A 21,112-nucleotide genomic window follows, 5' to 3' on the forward strand; every position below is an offset into this window, starting at 1 on the left:
TTCCATCGCGCACAAAGAAATTTGGCAACTTCTTTCTTTGTCGCACTACCAAAAAATGGAATTCCTTACCAGCTCACGTGTTCCCCTCCTCTTACAACCCGGGTTCCTTCAAACGAGGCGTGAAGAGGCATCTTGCGGGCTGGCAAGGCGGGGACGGCTAGTACAGAACATTCTTCCCGACTGTACTGGCCGTCGTCGCGTTTGGACTCTACTATCACTTACCATCAGGTGGAGTAGAGTCATTTGCCATCCCGGGGCATATAAAAAAAAAAAACACCCTTCTTAAAGAAAAGTACCACCACACTTCTGTGCCATACCTTTGGCGTTTGACCTTTGGCTATGACGGAGTTAAAAAGCCTCTGAAGAGCCCTGAGGATCGGTGTACCACCCGCCTTCAGAAGCTCGGCTGTAATACCATCATTACTAGGTGCCTTGTTGTTTTTGAGTTGTTCGAGAGCCATTCTAATCTCGAAAAGACTGACGTCCTGAAAATCTTAGACATTTACAGCAATATAAAACACTAGTGTGCCTGCAGAGCTGAAATTAATAATTTATCTTAGATATAATGCTTATAAGATAATCTTTATTTATAAATTGCATGTAGTAACAGCACCAATAATAGAGGACTATTTTCATTCTTTAACCAAATAGATCAAACAAAGTTACCGTAACTAAACATTTAAAGTAGGTAAAACGAACTCGACCTTAATTTTCAGTGAAAACAACATCAATGGCATTAAAACATTTAATGAATTCAACTAGCTCTAACATTCTTCGTGTCATGAAAGACCAAACTTCAAAGAGACCGACATTTTGACCTCTTTACTATTGTGATAAAGTTTATATTTGCGTATCAGTTGTTGTTGCGTGCAAACATACAAAAACCAATGTGATACGTATATCCTTACAAATTTAAGCTGATTACGTAAAGGCGACTAAAAAGTAACGACTCGATTGAACATCTTCAATCTTTTCGCAATAAATATTAAATTATTTAAAAAAATTAATTGCTGTTTTCTGAAAATGATAAAAAAGTTTATGTAAGTATTATTGAAACAAACGATTTTTTTTTTAATTTTATTAATATATCTGTACATAGAGTTATCTTATCTACATTATTAAAAAATAAAAACAAAATTACAATTGAGAATTTTATTACTTTTGCGTTGAGATTAAAAGTTAGTTTTCAAAAACACTAAATATATTTAAATTAATTATGAACAATTTTATTTAGTAAGCTACACTTTATTAATTTCATACTATCAGGAGAACTTAATCAAATCTCTCTTTAAAATAACTCTTCTAACAATGGGTTCTCTTATAATAATTTTGAATACAGCGTTCAAAATACATCATTGATGTTGTCTTCGTTATTTATGTATTAAATAAATTGATAGTATACAATAATGTAAAAAATAATCCCCTATAAATGTACCACCGCTGGGCTAAGACCTCTCCTCTCGATGAAGAGGTTAAAATAATGTAATCACTTAAAACAATTTAAAAAAAGTAATCGTTAAATATGAAGCCAAATTGATTACTTACATAAGTTTGTAAATTAGGTAAGCTGAAATAGACTAATACTATAATCATTTAAGGTAAAAAGGGGTTCAGATCAATTTCAAGAACCACTTACGATAATTGGATCTTTCCCCCCCGAAACGCAAACTGAACGCCAAATATTTGAAGAAGGCGACGATTCCGAACTTCGCATAACGAATATAGGTTATCAAGTTTCGCTGATACGAGTGTTTGCTGTGATAACAAGAAATGCGCACAAATTAAATAAATGTATTATCTATATCAAAGGTGATATAAATCAACTTATGAAATAGAATAGTTTAGTTCAATAACCTTTTAAAGGTACCAATACAGCCAAACTTACGAAATGTATAGAAGCATTCAATGCAATTTATTTATCAGCCCTTTTATATTCGTAAGCGCTAAACGTTCTAATCAAATTAATTACTGTACAAAACATCCTCATTTGCAGAAATATTCAGTTTATAAGATCAACGCTTACACAATTTTACCCGGCTACGAATTTTACATCATAATTACAATTTCATACTTGAACGCAAGGGAATTCGATGAGTTAATTAATAGCCCCTGTGTACGACGTAGCTAGCTATCGAATATTCCACATAACTGTGAGTACGTGGACAATAAACTTAATGATACGTACTTAGCTTTGAGCAGGCTCTTATGAGCCGTTGGACTCCTCAAACCTTGCAGATTATCCTGAATAAGAGACTCGCTTACAGTGAAAAGGGTGAACTTTCCACTGTACGTTGAAAATTACATTGTAAAGAATTGCTACTTACAAATTTTAAATCATATAAAATCAGATCAGTAATAAGATAAAAGACAACACTTTCTTAAGCTATGTATCTGATTAAAAAAGAAATATATTTTTTATTCCGAATTGTTTATTGAATTACATTTTTAGATGATCCCAAATTGTAACAATTCATCTATGACTGCGCACAGAGGTTACCATTCTGCGTACCTGAGTTAAGTAGGTCATCGCCTGATGGGAGCGGGATCGATGAAACCACGCAATAAGATACCGTGAGGTTGTTGCACTACGCTGTTTGTTTTTAATTTATGATCATCAGAACGTTGGCTTTTTGTACGCAGTCGAAATTTAAAAGCATTTTGATGTGGCGCCAATGTGATTCAAATTAAAAATGATTGCCTACTATTGTCCAATAGTAGGACAAAGACGTTTAGTGAATTTTAAGAATAACTATCACGTTCGTCAATGCGTCACGCAGGCAATGTAATATCGTTGGCCGAGAACTTCTGTCTTGACATTAAAAAAAGTCGAAGGCAAAGACATTCAAGGCAAGCTGAGTACGATTGTTCGGTACTTCAAACAATAGATTATCACTGTATATGTAAAAATTCCACGTTCCATTAGAATTGTTGAAATCCATTTCCGGATTTGTAATGATTCCTGTCACAAAATAAATATTCTCTTTCAAGCATTTCATTGGCATGCACTTAAAATTTTGAAAATATGTTAACCAAACATGCCTTAAACTATACTTCTCAATAATTTCAATCGTCATTCTGTTAGATGTATTACAAATTTACTATCACTAACTGATAGAGAAAATTATGCCAAAGATATATTCTTTTAAATTCGCCTAGCAACAAAATCAATATGTCCAATCATTATCCTATCAGCTACATTATGAAAATCTATTAAGTGACTATCACATTTTCATTAACTATATGTGCTGTTTATCTCAATAAAATGAGCTAACATAATGAATAGCGAACAGCAAACAAGGCTGTCAGAGAATGGAAGATATTATTGACATAGTAAAATTGCGTAATACCAATTGTAATCAAGGTTGCTTCAACAATCATAAATTGAAATAAAAAACATCAATGTTTTATGAGCTGAAAGATGAAATATAAGTGCTCAATTAATGGAAGAAATAAAATGAAAACGAATGCAATTGCCAAATAGGATGATTTGATTTTGAGCAACAAAGTTAAAAAATTTAACGTGCTGACTGAGAAACTTTCAAAATAGAAAAGTGATTGAAATTTCAAAGCGTTAAAGCATAGGACTAAAACTAGTAAGCCCAAGGCGACTTCAGTGAAGTCCACTTTAAAAGTCCCCCAACTAGATGGAGCTAGTTGCGACTTCTTTAACTTAAACTCTTCGTTGCATTTGAGAGCGCATAGCAACAAAGCCTTCGGGTCTTCTGTATAAAAATATCTTGAGAGAATAACCCTTTAGATATTTTTAGATTCCAACTCTTACTTTAATAATCTCAAAATAAATAAAATTGGAATACCTAGCAAATTAATGTTTGCAATTTAAAAAAAGCTTGTTTTCAAAAAAGCAAGTACTCTTCAGCTAATCTATCTTGGAACAATATACGGATTATCTAATCCATCATTATGGTATCTTTCAGCAGGTCTATTTTCAAAGCTCGTTAGTATAATTAGGTGGCCTGTTAGACAATGTTGCGACTCGATAGCAGCTTACACTTTGACCTTATTACCGGTAAAACGTCCACGTGTCGCAGTGAGCCGTTCCGATTTGAGATCAGCACCTTTTACTAATACCTATACTCTATATGTACATAAGCTTAAATATTGTATATATACTGTTTTTAATTAAAATCTTATATGTTAACTTCACCGAAATGAGTTTTGTTATAACTGAATGAAGTTTTCATTAGTGACAATAATTGGTAATTAATATAATTCGAACATTTATAAAAAAGAAAGTAAATTTAATAAAAACAACACAAAACGCATGAAAACTAAAACAGTTTTATTATGGCATTTGATCAAAATTTTCTCATATTACACTGGATTGAATTTTGAAGTCCTTAATCCAGGTATGGTTTTTAACTTTTCAGCTCTAAAATAATTCTTAATATACCAAGACAATAATAAAATAATACGATTCTAAAAAACTTCGTAATTTTTATAACTTTTCATAACTATCGATATTATTATAATATTAAGTTTGTGTATCTCAATATAATTGGCAAAGCGGTGGTTACAAATAGTGCACGTGCCAAACGTCATGCCTTGAAAGCAGTCTAAGTTTCCACAAAGCATGTCTCACGCCGATTGTTTCTGTAAGACGGCTTATTTAATAAGCGACCGACTGCTCAACACCGTTTCGTCGTTCTTAGGCCATTCAGAGACCAAAATCAAAGGCTTTCCACAAGCACAAGCGCTTTTCATCTAATCTTAAATTAATTTTAGTTATAATAGTAAAGTTACCCTAACTTTACATTTAGGTAGCCTCCAGACAATATTCACAATTAAATATATTACTGAAAACTTAAGGGTTTTACACATATAATGAAAATTTTCAATTTTTATTTTCCTCGTATCATTTACAAACTTTTGGCATTTCGCTAAATAATATAGAAATCGCTTTACGCCAGTCACTTAGCGTTTCAGTCACGATTTGCGTAAGATGGTAAAATCGATAGAAGCCGTCGCGACCGTATGACCCAATTTATCTCACAAGGACTGCGAATGTCATCCTATCTCGAAAGCGGATTTCGGCAACGGGTCATTAGATCAAATACGATATGCGTCTTGTATTGTTGTCGTTTTGTACTCATGGCCATTTTTTTATTTTACTATATAAACCCGTCAGATCTTCGCTTCGATATAAATTAGTAGTATTATGTATTATAATTTCAATTTAATTACTAATATATTGTACATATTTATTTTAATTGCCACACATAAGGTCCTGTTTTCCTGTTGGATAGTAGAGTTATTGACTATTTCAATTTATCAAGATATTGTTCATCCCGGAAGTTACTTGTTTTACGCTCCTGTGCCTTGGTAAGCAAGTAAAACGTTTGGTCCTGCACATGCTTTCTCTTCGGTTGAGTCTGATTGCTGTACCATTGGACTATGACAAGAAGGAAATATGGAGCACACCTGTGTTTGATCAATTGTGCGTTATATTATCGCAACGCAGATAACTAGTCTCTTGCATATCCACCGTGTTTTACGGTACGAGTTTTTCTCGACGAATTTTATGAAAACTCGTTTATTGATCGAGAAAAACATATTTATTGATTATTATCTAATAAGTAATTCAATTCTAGTTTATGTCTAGTTTAGCAGAGCATTCACACAAATTGGTATACTTGTCAAAGTGTCGAATGGTGATGGTAGCTACGATGGTTTGAGTAGTAGGGGCGCATTAAAAACACATTTACGAACGAAGATGCATAGTTATATATGGATAAATAAAATGAAAGATAATTTACATCGAACATTATTTGCGTGTTAAAAATATACTTAAAATATTCTGGTTTTTAATATGTAACCAGCACGATACACGTTAACAAGATAAACGTAACACACTGGTGACAGCGGTGTTTACCGCATTAAACTAAAAAGCTATTAACGTTTAAAGATATATTTTTAATTATTTTTTGAGCAACATACATAAATATGGTATAGTTTTTTGTCAGCGAAATAATAAAAGTAACCGATTTTATTAATTAATAAAACTCCTTTCTTTATTCAAAAATCGCATGTTCCTAATCAAATTCGATAATAATTAATCGGAATACATATTTTATGAGTTCATTGCGTTTATTAGTATAGGGGTCAGTAACCTTGATATTTTTCCTACATCGCATTATGAAGGGCAGTCAGAAATAGAATTTACCGAGCCTCCTGTATTGTTGTACTGATTTATTTTGACTGTAGAAGTTCAAGCGATTTTAATTATTTTTAGTTCCGTAATACGGGACGGTAAGGTCTATTTCGCACACCCCATCCCGGCCCCGTCCGTTTGCTTTGTGGGACAAACCTGTTTCAGGTTAGATATATAAAGCTACCTGGCTTTATACAAGTGTATAAAGTATTATATACAAACCAGTCATTTCATGCATTTTTGTTGACAGGTCCAATTTTAGGGTTCCACTTTCGGAATATATTTTCAATTTTTTTTAAGTTAATAGTGAAATTTGTTCGAAAGAGAAGTTCCGTTATTGACACAATAATTTGTTCCCGACAGTTTAATTTCATTGCGGCAATGCGGGAGAGCACACTCCAACGGTAAATATTTGACGGCAAACGTAAATGTTTTCGAGCATCCTTCAATTGCATTCGATTGCATTACATTATTATATTTCATAAAAAAAAATCACCCACTCATTTGAAAATAGAATATTTTTTCAGTAATAAAAGTTACGAAGTACTTTGTTAGTAGTTTAAGCATTATCGTTATATAAATTATATTTTCTCTAACTTGAGCGAAAGTTTTTCAATTGACAAACTTGACATAAAGAAAGTTGGAGACAGACACGCTCACTAGCTTGTCATTTAGTGGTCGAATGGGATGATTGGTTCCGTTTTAAATTGCTGCGTGACTAACTGATAGCTGCAGCGGTAGACGTCAAGGAAAAAGCTTCGAATAGTTTTCGGTTAGGATAAAGCGTACCGACATCGGCTGACGAATTCGCAACATGCTGTATGAAAAAATAATAATCGTGCGCTTTGAAATTTCACAAACATTTCGCGGAAAAGTTGAAAAATCTGCGGTACGTCGAACTCGAGATGAACTCCAACGACAGATAACATCGACAATAAAACTGTAACATATACTGAAAATATATTTGTGTATTATATATTTATATATATAGAGTATGGTATTGTATCAAGGATCAAATATAAATTAATAAAAAATAAATTAAAAAAAAAAGAAGTTAGTTGACATTTTGATCCATCTCTTATTTAGTGGTAATAAAAACTCTCTTTGCACAATATAAACATTAAATAATAACACAAGATAATTATTTAAATCTTTAAAAATCAATCTTTGAAATGAGTGACTTCGAACCGGTTCGTAAAAGAAACTACCGCTAGGTGCCGTCGTCACGAGAGGGGCTATAAACATTATAACCTAACAGCCTTAATTATAAACGTTGCTTTTAGTTAATTCCTGATTTATCTATGTGTGTCATTATTGATTTGACATTCGAAAAAATAAGATACATTGTTTAACAAGTCACTCGCTAAATAACCTTTATAAGGCAATTAAAGTGTATTTAATTCTTTGAAAATTGAATTAAAAAATGTAAAATAAAATTTATAATATACATAATTTTTCTGCTCTAGCGATTCTCTTACCTCAAACGAAACCTTTTTGTTCGTCAATTATAAATAACAGTTTCAAGCTAATATAAAATTTTCTTTAAGTATTAATTATTATGCTGTCTTTATATATATATGTAATTTAATTGAAAGAAAAGAAAGTATTTCACCGATTTTTTTCGACTCATACATTCCATTAACTCTAACCCACTTAATTGACAATTCAATATAGCTTGTATAGCCTGAATTGTTTATTTTTATGAAGTTTATAAAAAAATATATAAAGTCGGAAAAACCGTTAAAATAAGACAATCTGACCCAATATAATAGATAAAATTGTTAGTACGGTTAATATGAAGGGCTGTCGAGAAATCTAGCAGCAAATACATTTCGGTAACCGTATTCTTATGATAACGTAATCAAGAAAAAAAAACATTTGATACAATCGGGTTATAAACAATCATTTACCAATGAGACATTTATGTTACTATCTTATCGTAGACATTTATAATCTGGCGCCTAACATCTAAGTAGGACTCACCTGAACAAACAAAACGTACTGCACTTTTACAAATTCCTACTGTCCTTATTCGGATCGTTTTATGTAATTTTGCGGAAAAGTGTTACGTTGACTAACTAAATTACACATCTGTTTTGATATTAATGACAAATTATTAAACACGTACTTAATATATTATAAATAATAAAACAAAAATCTTTCTGTCTTAAAGAAAGTTGTAATAAGAATTTCGAGCGTGAAGTATTTAAAGCCTTCGAATTTAGTTGACGATGTAAAATTGGATTTAGACAACGACTTCACTCAGCCATCATCAAATCATCAACTTGTAGGTCATACTTCGTTCACAGACGAGTGAATGGTTGAAGGTTTATCATCCGCTCATAAATAATATAATCTTTTTTGTTTGCAACGAATGACATTGACTTGAATATTTTTAATTGCGAATCTTCAGTCTTGTTTTGAAATCTTACGGATGCGTTCTGACGTAAATAACCGTCTAAATCACAAGAGAGCAGAGCGAGTTACTAAATGTATCGGGAAGCTTTAAAATAGAACTGGATGCGTGGCCGGTTCTCGGCGACTTTGTAACTCATTGAGATAACGTTTATCATACGGTCCATGCAATAAGAAACGTAATAAAAGATCGCGTATCACAAACGTTACCACACAGTTGCATCAAAGTTTTAATGTGATAATTGTTTATTTCTCATCAGGTCAGTTTAGAAGTTTTAAGAGGCGGGTGTGGCCAGCTGATCTCAACGCACGCACTGGGGCAGCTGTTCACAACAACTGTTATCGATCTTACCGCCCGCGGCCCATCTCATATGTGAACAGGTGTTTAGAAATTCGGTAACCTAATAACTGTGTGTACAAACTATAGCTGATCTGTTTCGCATAGTTTATAATTTTAGATTATGGTTTAGTTTTGAATTATTTACGTACCTTGATTCCAGAGCGTCCTTGTTGCTTCAGCAAAACGTTTTCAGGTTTCATGTCGCAGTGAATGATCCGGTTCTTGTTGAGTGCGTGCAGGCATTGGAGCAGGCTATGCGAGAATTTGCGTACCAGCTGCAAGGAGAACCCGTGGAACTTGTTCTTTTTTATAAGCTCGTACAGGTTGATCGAAAGAAGTTCGAAGGTGATGCATGTGTGATTCCTGAACGTGAAGGAATCGAACATGTGGATCACATTCATCGTATTGTCCTGGTCTTGTTCGCGGAGGTGTTCTAGGATACGAATCTCCTCTTGCGCCTGACGATGGAACCGCTTCTCGTTCCGTACCATCTTTAGAGCGACATTCTCGCGCTTTTTATGATCGTAGGCTTTCACCACTTGGCCAAAACTGCCCTTTCCTATAACCTTGAGTACCTCGTATCGGTAAGCTATGTGGTCGTGTGGTATGTGAATGTAGGAACCCTGCTCGTTGTCATACTCGCAATTGTTCGGAAAACCGACGAGACCGGGACGTTTCTTAGCGTTCGCGCCTATGAAGTACACTTGGGGGTAGTTTAATATCTCACGGTGTTCATACGGGGTGAGTTTGTTCATATAGAGCTTCATGACCTGCTCAGGGCTAGCGGCAGCAGCCGGTGGGCGCTTGTCAGGCGGCTGCGCGTTGGCCGCCGTTGGAGCGGGAGGACCGGGCTCCAGCGGCGGCAGTGCCCCGTCCCGGAGCAACGCGCGCCCGAACGCGTGCGCGCTCCCTAGAGGCATGTCGCCGGTCATGGCCGAACGGCCGCCGCCACCTCCGCGCACCTCGCTCGCCGTGGCCAAACCGACCCACGCTCGCTCGTACACACCACTGCACCTCACTGCACTTGCACTGTTAGACGGAGCCACCCTGGGGCACTGCACGACATTTCACATAGACCGCGACGAGTGAAAACCACGCTTCCACTTATGCGGACACATTCCGTCTCGGACACGATGCGATAGGACCGTCACAGATGATACCGTGCGACGCGAACGTGAAACGCAAACAAAGACCCCCTTCCTTGCGGGTCGACCCGACGACAGAACCAGAGAGAAAATAGAAACTGGTCGCCAAAGTCATTGAACCGTTCGACTGCGAAGAACACACGAGTGCGAGTGAGATGGGATATGTTTCTCTGATTTTAAAGTCTATTCCTAGAGGGCGCTGTAAGTCTTTACATTTGAAATACGGATCATTGTGAAAGACCCAATAAATTTGCTTAAAAATCATTAGGTGTTGCAATCAGTTCCTTAAATAATATAGATTATGTTTTCTTTTTTAATAAAAACTTTGTATTCTTAAGTTTTTAGGTGATAACATATATAGGTAGCGTAGATAGGTAATTAACAAGGAGCTGAGTAAGTACCAATAAGAAAGATAGCTTAAATTAGAGATGTTAGCTTAGATTAGATTTAAAATTTATATAACATTTAAAAAAAACCATTTTAATAGTTAAACACTTTAAGTAGTGAATAAAAAAAATTGTAAACACAAAAAAATCTAGTTACTTATTAATAAAATGCAACGTAGTTAATAGTGTTAAATGTATAGAATATTTTTTTTTCAATATATTTTCGAGACATCTTTTTTGTAATGATATTATCTGTAAGAAGAGTTTTAATTTTAACAAAATCGCCATAAAAAAATTGAATTTTATTTTGGAATGTTTTTGTACTGTTTATTGATCAATGATTAAATTTATCCTATTAAGTATTACCGACTTTAATAGACTAAAGTTTTTTGTTGAAAACATAATGAATCTGACATTTCTTTTTTAAAGTTATTTGAAATTGGGTCTTACTGCATAACCTTTATTGTCTATGACTTAAGCTAAAGTGTCGCCATCTGTTGAAATCTACTAAACCGAAGAATAGTGCACCTTCCATCCAATCTAGACGTCTTTTTGCACTCCGTTGTTTTCTGTCATTTATACAATCGTAACTATGTGGTAATTTTATTTTTATTTTCAAGAAAAAATATGTACAGAGACTATTGTGTAACAAACCAGTGTTAGAAAACAGAAGACGCTTAAGTTGTGTTGTTTAATATATGTAAGTGTACCTCATACTATTAATGATTAATCTTTGAGTGATTTCTTTTTTGTCGTATTCTAACTGCTTATGTTCGTCTGCTAAATTTAATCTTGATATTTTGGAGACGTTACAATAAAATTCTCATTATGAATTCAACGATAAGATTCGGTATATAAAAGATATGGTGATAATAAAAATTAAGTATTGTGACCACAATTCGCGATATTATAAACATTTATTTCGATTCAACATTATATTGATTAGTACTGGGAACGATATAACCCAGGATGCAAGTACATGAACTCTTCAAGGTAATTATAGGCACTGATATGGTATGCAGTGCTGTTATAAATTCTCGTCATCATAAGACTCAAAGGCGCATTTATATATATAATTCCAATGTTTTGGACGTAAGCCAGTGCACCAATACAAATCAACGCGGTATTTGGTTGTGAATAAATTTTAAATTAAACAAAAAAAAACTTTCTTTTGTTTACCATACAACACTGACTCATGCAGAAGTAAGGGTTATAAAGTTTAACTGCTTCATATTAGTCATCATGAGAGTAACTTAAGGTTATATAAGCAAACAAGTTTTATGGGCAGTATAGAAACTCTTATGGAGTGATCATAAACATCCTTTTTCTATTCTTAGGCCTTGTTTGTATTGTGCAGTTAGTTAACTTGATATACTATCTAAAAATATTTTAAAACCAGTTACAATTATCAAAACTGTGTGATTAAACTCTATATTTTTTTACTAAAATATAACATCTTGATTTTCAATATAAGATTATTTAATTAATTAAATGTTTTAAATTAACCTTAAACCTTATTCGAATAATTCTTAAGCAATTATTATATTATTATTTATATATTATGCCCTTATTCTTTATAGGCTTAGTTCAAAACTAAAAATATTTTACATATATTTTTAGTTTAATTATTTATTAAATGTGTCATTCAACAGTCATAATAGTTAATAATACCTACCTACAGATTTCTCTCTCTATAAATATAAATGATAGCTAATTAATAGAAAAACAAAACTGGTTCAATAAATCATCTGTATGTATTTGAAGAAAGTTTATAAATGTTATAATGATTACAAATATAATATAACCACTCCAATAGACTTGAATTACTGATAAAGGGACCATATAAAGAAATTTAAAAATATAACTACTGATAGAAATGCATTTTAATATAAAATTATATTTACAGTAGTACTTGTATCGGATTTGATTATCATTGTTTCATTAAACAAATAACTGTATAACTATTAAAAAAATATATAAAAATGTTCTGTTGCGTTATAGGCCTCTATGTGCTAATTATCTTACTTTATTTCTCAATTTTCAATCTTAATTAAGAGTACTGTTTAAGAAAAACATGTGTACAATGTTTTTCGTTTTAAACTAAGCCTATAAAGAATAAGGGCATAATTTATAAATAATAATTGTTTAAAAATTATTCAAATAAGGTTTAAGGTTAATGTAACACATTTTTAGTTATTTTTATTTACATTATTAGAATACTCTGTTCTTTCGTATATTCCTTATCCTTAAATATTTTCATTAGTAAGTGAAACAAAAAAATAATTATTAAATACAATTTTAATGAAGCATTATTTCTTTATATAACAATTGTTTTCTTTAAATCTAAATTATACAATATATAAACATAAAGTCATTTTATTATAATGTCAATGACACTAATTACACTGAATGTAACTGAGCTATATTAAAACATAGCCATGTTTGTTTTATGGCTTAAATATATAATTCATGTTTATTAAATATTTAATCTCACAGTAAAATTATGTTGTTAGTTTCGATATGCAAACTAATAATAATGTATTTATCCCTTTTTTATTATGGCTCTATATTTGTAGAAAATTAAATTTTGCCAATTTAATGTTGAGAGTATATACTCAATTTATATTTATTAAAATCGATTAGGACAGTCTTCTCCATAGAAGCCATCAGCTCAATTTTGTCATCGTGAAGCCATCATGTTCTCTTCAATTTTAACAGATGCTAGGATTTTGTACATGTTGTTAATTTGACCCTTCCGTTATTAATAAGGGATGTAACATATACTGAGTTTCCTTAGTTATCTTTTATAAAATTAATTTATAACAATTTTTAACATAAATTTAATTATGATTAGTTTCATTAGTAGTATCATTTTTAACATTTAAGATATACTTCTGTTACTCTTTCTTCAATGTTTGTAGAGATTATGCTTTAAAAATTATAGAAAAAAAAAAACAGACTGGCGATAGAAGTGAAAACTTTAAACTGTTAAATATATTTGTCCAATTCTCTGTTGGCACTCCAAGTAAAAATATATATTTTGATTTTATCAGATATACTGTTTGTATTAAATGATTTCATTGTATTAACATTAGAGGTTACGCAAAGCCACGAGTCTATCTCCTACGATGAACCAGCACAACATGCCTAAAGAAGTTTTCACTTCAAAAATATTTAGCAAGTAGTCCAATTGTATACATTTGATTTTCATTTTAAGTTGTATATAATACAATTTTAAATAAAGGAACTGAAAGTAGAGGATAGTTACATAATGAGATGCTTTTTGCACAATTTATCGTTTGTTATATTTATTAACCTGAAGTTAAGAATTAAAAGAAAATCATTATTATTATTTAGTGTGTTTGTATATCGATATAACTAGGTTACTGTAACAAGAAAATAAACATAAATGAAAAACTGTAAGGTCCATAGTGAGAGTTGTCATTTGATATTAATTAATGGACGTTTTATGACGCCGTAATTAATTCATGACATATGGTTGCCGCCTTTTAAAAATTCTTCGAATGCATTCGTATTGTTATTGTTAGATAAGATATGATACGTCTTTATCAGTTTTTGGAATAATGTTACTGATACAATTGTTAAATTAAACATTGAAATCTAATATTAGTTTCTGTCTATAATCCTCGGAATTTTGATGGTTAAAAAAAAACAATTGAAATATTTTATATGCTTGCAATTTAGTATTTTTCCCACGTCATTTCAGTGATAACATCTCGATCTGACGTCATCATAAATTAAAAATGTGATTAATTTAAATATTTCGTATTTTAGAAGGAAGCAATTCAAGAGATTAATACTTATTCGGTTTTTAAAAGACAATGTTTTTTATAAAGAATTTAATGACATTGGAAGCCAAAGTGAGGACTTCTTAATTAAATTTCGTTATTTAAGTAGCTAGGTTTACTAAAAACCATTTGCGATGTCAACATTTCTTTCAAGTCAAGGCTTTCTTTGTTCTTTATTTAAATTTAAAAAAAAGGTTTGAATAGAATATTTTATACACGAAATGTTCGTAGATTAATTTAAGTTATTAAAATTTAGGTCACTTGTGTGTTAAATGGTTTTAGTGTTTTAAATTCACATTTTAATACAAAAGGAAAGCATAAATTTGTCACATTTCTGAACGCAATACTCAAATCCGAATGGTGTATACTGGGATTATACCTAGATCATTCTACGTAACAGGAAATGAGACCTTCGCCCTGAATTGAAACGCTTACGCGCTGTTACAGATACGGAGGGTTTAATAAATTCAACCTTTAATCAGATCAGTTCACGGACGGCTCAGGTCCCATGGCAGATAGATATTTACCTAATATCCTTGACTCGAATGACGATATCGAAGTAGACTAATATTTATAAAATTTAATTGTTACTCAATCACGCAAAAACGGCTTTTCGGATTAAATTTCGAATACATAGGCTAACTTAACATAGCACATGACTTTATATATAACTGAATTTCCCTGTCAATAATAATAGCTAAAGTAAATATTGACGCGTAAAAAAGTCCAATGTTACATATTTTCTGCGATTCTGAATAAGTTAACATGGACGAAGTCGCGAGCGGAAGCCAGTATAATACAACACGTACAATACAAGCACACACTCGTGTTTTATTCTACTGGCAAACAGCAATACTCCGAACTTGAGTACTTTGCTTTGGTTGGATGGATGATTGAGCCATTTTAGATTCTGTCTGATATAAGACAATATCTTTGATCCCATGCCGCATTAATAGTGTAAATAATTGTATATTTCTTACACTGTTAATTTCGGGCAGAGGACATCATTTATCCGGTACATGTAATAGAGGTACTATTTGAAAAAAAACTATTTGAAAATACTTCAAAAATTCTTAATCTCATTAATACGTATTCAATACAACTAAGCTTACTTTGAGTTTTATCCATTTACATTGAAGTATAATCCGATATTATTTATACAGCGTATAAATAACATTTGCTCTGCTAAAGCCGTTATACCTGATGCACGTTTTGAGTTCTATAAATAAACAATGTCTATGAATTATAAAACGGCTGCTAATAGGACGAAATGTTTCGCTTTATTTTCGGAGCATTTTTATATGTACTATATTATATATTTATATTAACATACAGATACTTGATATAATTATATTAACATACAGATACTTGAAATATGAAACAGTTATGTTAATCATTGCATTATGAATGCCCATGATTTCTTTCCGACTGATTATCGCCATAGCAGCTATTATTATTCTCTTATTCACGGGTCATATTAGGTCATATTATAATGCAGAACTATGTGCGCAAACTTTGGTGCGTTCTCTAATCATTCACTCATATAATCTGATCAGACGGCACGACCGGAAAGAATTTAGTCACAAGCCAGACCAGCCTTACGGTAATTTTTCTAAAGAAAAATTTAATAATTTTTACTTTATACTTGGTGGTAGAGCTTTCTACTGTTGGTAGAGCTTTGTGCAAGCTCGTCTGGGTACCACCCACTCATCAGATATTCTACCGCAAAACAGCAGTACTTGGTATTGTTGTGTTCCAGTTTGAAGGGTGAGTGAGCCAGTGTAATTACAGGCACAAGGGACACAACATCTTGGTTCCCAAGGTTGGTGGCGCATTGATGATGTTAGCGATGGTTAACATTTCTCAATAATGCCAAAAATATATAAATTCAATGCCAATGTCTATGGGCGTTGGTGACCACTTACCGTCAAGTGGCCCATATGCTCGTCCGCCTTCCTATTCTATAAAAAAAAAAATTATCGGCATGACCCGAGTCATGTATCCAGACGTACTCCTGCGGTCTTAAAGGCATTAACTAATCTACCCTTTTTTACGCATCCAATAAAAATATACTTTTTATATGTAGACTCTTACACATACTCTTGAATCTTTATTTACAAGTCGGACTTATGTGAATAGACATATAGTATATGGGTAAACAAGAACGTACAGAAAAGTAAGTCTCACTCCTTCATACAAATAATAGCATATGTCTTTTACGCTTTCACAGCTAGAATACTGAACCGAATTTGATAAAATTTGGCATTAAGCAAGCTCGAAAGTCATAGGCTACTTTTTATACCTACCTGCCCCTCCCCCACGCGTCGGTGAAGGCGTGTTGTCTATATAATCGTGTATAGAATAACAATAGACCTTATCAATTAATGATTGATTTTTATGACTCATATTTCTAAAGATTCTTCAAAGGAATTCAATTCTATCTATATCTACATTGATGAAATATTGAAGTATATTTTTTACTTCAATACTTTATTTTTAAAAATCGAAAACGTCACTTTTCTGGTTATTGATAAAAAATTGTCATATTCAACTATATATTACGTATTAATGGTCTTTGGGGGGTTCTACCCTAGGTACCCTATGTCTTTTCTGTACCTCTGATAACGTGTACGCAATTTCATGATGATCGGTTGAGTAATTAAGACGTGTAAGCCTAACAAACAAACTTACTTTCGTATTTAAAATATACGTATAATAAAATTATTACTCACGCGAAAAATAAAATTTCTTCATCACTCAATCATCAGAATAATTTCAAAAGCATTTTCTATATCTGGTATGTCAATGTACAGAACTGGCTTTGTAAGCATTCAGAGACCAGTTGAACGGTTTGTGCGAATTTTTTTTTAGCGTAAAAGTAAATTTTTCTTAAATGCCCAATAAACTCTTCCACATCTAGTCAACTAGTCGCTATCATCGTATCTATATACCCTAATAGTAAATATAATAATCGACTGTCGCGTCGGTCTAGTGGCTTGATGTAAGACCGCAGATCCGGAGGTCCTGAGTTCAATTCCCAGGTCGGGCCAATAAAAAGTTATTGGGCTTATCTGTCAGAAAATTCTCAGTAGCCCGGAGTCTTATTATTATTATTATTAATAGTTAATAACTAAAATTGATCGAAGTTAGTCATAGTTATCATTGTCATATGTCTTACTTTATATAGTATATTGTATGAGCCTTTATTAATCAAAAATAGTCGACAATATATATTATCATATCAATAGGATAGTAACTGCACTCGAAGTTGTAGACAAATATGTCTACCTAGGTCGGACCATCCAACTAGGTAGGTCCAACTTCGAGAAAGAGGTCAATCGTCGAATTCAACTCGGCTGGGCAGCGTTCGGGAAGCTACACGATATCTTCTCATCCCGAATACAGCAGTGTCTCAAGTCGAAAGTCTTCGACCAGTGTGTGTTGCCAGTGATGACTTATGGATCAGAGACGTGGTCGCTCACAATGGGCCTCATAAAAAGGCTTAAGGTCACTCAAAGGGCTATGCTCGAAGTTTCTCTGCGAGATCGAATCAGAAATGATGAAATCCGCAGGCGAACCAAAGTAACCGACATAGCCCGAAGAATTGGTAAATTGAAGTGGCAGTGGGCGGGGCACATTGCTCGCAGAACCGACGGCCGCTGGGGCAGAAAGGTTCTCGAGTGGCGACCACGAACCGGAAGACGCAGCGTGGTCAGGCCCCCTACAAGGTGGACCGACGACTTAGAACGAGTCGCGGAAAGCCGTTGGATGTGGGCTGCGCAAGATCCGCCAACGTGGAAATCCTTGGGGGAGGCCTTTGTCCAGCAGTGGACGTCTTTCGGCTGATATGATGATGATGATGAGGATAGTAACGTTTGTTGATATATTAAAGTCGGACAGATAAATTGGAAGTGTCTCTGTTTATACTTTAGAGGATTTTTTCATAATGTAGATAAGCAGACGGGCGACTGAGCTACCTAATGGATAGTTTTGACAACCAACCGTTGGCATCTGATCTGTAAAAAATATTAAACATTACACACAACGCCAATGCGCCTTGGAAAGTAAGAAGTTATTATGTCCCTTGTGCCTATAGTTACATTGGCTCACTCATCTTAACAATACTAAGTATTGCTGTTTCCCAGTAGAGTATGTGATGAGTGCATTGTATCTACCTATACAGGTGCACCAAGCCTTGAATTTATCATCAAGAATCGAAATATTTATAAATATAACCCATATGTAATTGGAATCAGATCTTATCAAATCCATACAAACTGGTTAATTTTAACCGACTTCAAGAAGAAAAAGAAAGTTCTTAGTCTCACCCCTGTCATTGAATTGGTGCTATTTAATAAACGAATGGGTATGTTCTATTATATAATATATTAATGTATTAATTATTCTTATTTATATATAAAGTATAGACGAAATGACCTAGTGGGTAAAACACGTGTATGTAACCAAAGATTCCGATTAACTTGACGATGTGTATTTGTGTTTAAATAATTAATCTTGTACACGGGGCTATAGGAAAGCATCGTGAGAAAATTTGCATATCACGGATGAAATTATGTCATATGTGTGTGCACCAATACGGATTGGAGCGTCGTGGAATAAGCTCCAAACCTAATCACAAATAGAGTAACTACTTTTGACTAGTAGTTCCGACCTTTACAGTTTATTTTATCATTTATCACACACTCATTTGAACTTAGCAAATATTAAATCTTCAAATCAATTGTATGACGTAGGTTGCTGTATTGATTTTCCACAATAAGCGAGCGTTTAACAAAAGGTATTATGTAACTTAAGCTTTGATTTTCTATTCAGCGGATCGAAACAGTTAATGAAAGTCTATTGTGTCGGGTCTCAGTTCTTGAAAAATTCTAATTTACTTTGTAAGGGCTATGTAGAGATGATGAAAAATCAAATTAATATATTAGGGTTTTTGCCATTTTTGTATCGTTATTTTATAGTGTTAAATGTATGTAAATCTACCACTTTCGTGATATCAATCGCGCCGAGAACTCAGTAGTAACTCTCTTCCAACAGTTTACAAAGGCATTTGAATTAAATAGTGATCAGTTAGTGTCTTCTTCTTTCGAATGCGAAATCAATAATGACAGAAAGAGATAAATCAGTGTTTAACTAAACAGGCGCTAAGCAATTATTGAATGCTAATTCTTCTACTATCTTATATATAGCCTATTCCAATAAAAGAAGTGATTCCATTTGATTTGCAAATAGCACCACCGCCCATAAACATTGGCAATGTATAACACATATTAAAAATCCTTTACATGGTCAATGCTCCACAAACATTGGTAACTAAATAGGTAATGTTATGTCCATTGTTCCTGTTGTTCCACTGGCTCTCTCACCCGTCAAACCTGAACCTCACAATACTAATTATCGCTGTACTGTACAATATGTGATGAGGTGGTACCTACTCATGTGGATATACACAAACCTCTAACACTCGGTCTATATATTTATACTATAGAGCGTATAGACGACATTTTTGTACGTGCGCTTCTGTCGATAAAAATGATATTAACAAAAATATTGTGTAGGTATTATATTTCTAATTTAAATACTTTTTCTTCCGGAGCGTGTTTTTAATTTATCACGCTTTACATTAATTAATTGTTACAGCACGTAACGTTACAACTTATATCACGAAACGAATCGATAAAAATCGAATTATTTTACGTTACGCAATAAATAACTTTTTTTTATATAATAAGCAAAGCCGAGATGTCCTAGTGGTTAGAACGCGTGAATCTAACCTGATGATCGTGAATTCAAAACCGGGCAAGCACCACTGAATTTTCATGTGCTAAATTGTGATTATAATTCATCTCGTGCTTGACATTGAAGGAAAACATCGTGAGGAAACCTGCATGTGTCTAATTTCATTGAAATTCTGCCACATATGTATTCTCCAACTCGCATTGGAGCAGCGTGGTTGAATAAGCTGCAAACCTTCTCCTCAAAAGGGAGAGGATGCCTTAGCCCAGCCGTGGGACAATAACAGGCAGTTACTGTACTGTATATAATAAGCATGTTGGATATATTCTAGTCGATAATATGTCATGACATTTAATTTATGTGGATAGGTGGTGTCCACGAAACATGTCGAGCATTTGTCGATTAATAAAGTGAATATGAAACATTAAAAGAGTCGGATGTTACGAGTGTAAAATGTTATATATGGATATATAAGGTAACTATTTAATTCAGTGTTAAAAAAACAGTCTGTGTGTGTTTTAAAAAATAAACAGGCGTTCTATCGCAATATGCCCATCAATATGTAGTACTAGTATCCCCCTTACCGTGGGTAAGTAGGTGTCAGGTATATAAAAAGTAGCCTATGTCCGTCCTCGTGGGTTCGAGCTTTCTTCATACCATATTTTATCAAAATCGGTTCAGCGACGTAAGCTTTATAGACGGACATACAGAGTTACTTTCTAATTTCTAGTATTATTATAGATTACTGGTTTAAAAGGCTGAGTGATCCAGTATAATTATATTCACGAGTGACGTAACGTCTTCGTCGCCATGCTTATTGTGGAGTGCTAATATATACGCGAATGTGACCTTACTATCATGCCGAATGGCTTGTCTACTTTCCTTGATTAAATAAAAAAAAATGTATTTTTAGTTTTGTCATGACAATAGGAAAGTCGATATAATTCACTTAATACCAATTCGCTGTCAACTACGCATTATCTTGTATATTATTATGGCCTTTGTGCAATCTCCGGCCCTGATTTATATTATTCATTAAAGTTCTTTGATTGCTATCGATAGCAACACCAATAAGGTTAATTTTTATTTCTTCG

At 33.2% G+C, this 21,112-nt stretch overlaps 2 protein-coding genes across 6 annotated transcripts in view; one reads left to right on the forward strand and one right to left on the reverse strand.

Moving 5' to 3' along the window:
• LOC126777892 (dual specificity tyrosine-phosphorylation-regulated kinase 2) overlaps positions 1-10,155 on the reverse strand; it is a 159,417-nt gene extending 149,262 nt beyond the window's left edge. The window contains exon 1 of the mRNA XM_050501184.1: positions 9,074-10,155. Coding sequence (XP_050357141.1) covers positions 9,074-9,856 — 783 coding nt within the window. The 5' untranslated portion in view covers positions 9,857-10,155. The remainder of the gene's footprint in view (positions 1-9,073) is intronic.
• Positions 10,156-10,984: 829 nt separating this feature from the next.
• LOC126777871 (transmembrane and coiled-coil domains protein 2) overlaps positions 10,985-21,112 on the forward strand; it is a 47,419-nt gene continuing 37,291 nt past the window's right edge. For all 5 annotated transcript variants that reach the window (XM_050501124.1, XM_050501125.1, XM_050501127.1 and 2 more), the window contains exon 1: positions 10,985-11,155. The gene's annotated coding sequence lies outside the window, so the exon portion shown is untranslated. The remainder of the gene's footprint in view (positions 11,156-21,112) is intronic.

This window comes from Nymphalis io, chromosome 24 (genome assembly GCF_905147045.1).
Source record: "Nymphalis io chromosome 24, ilAglIoxx1.1, whole genome shotgun sequence".
Lineage (NCBI taxonomy): Eukaryota > Metazoa > Arthropoda > Insecta > Lepidoptera > Nymphalidae > Nymphalis > Nymphalis io.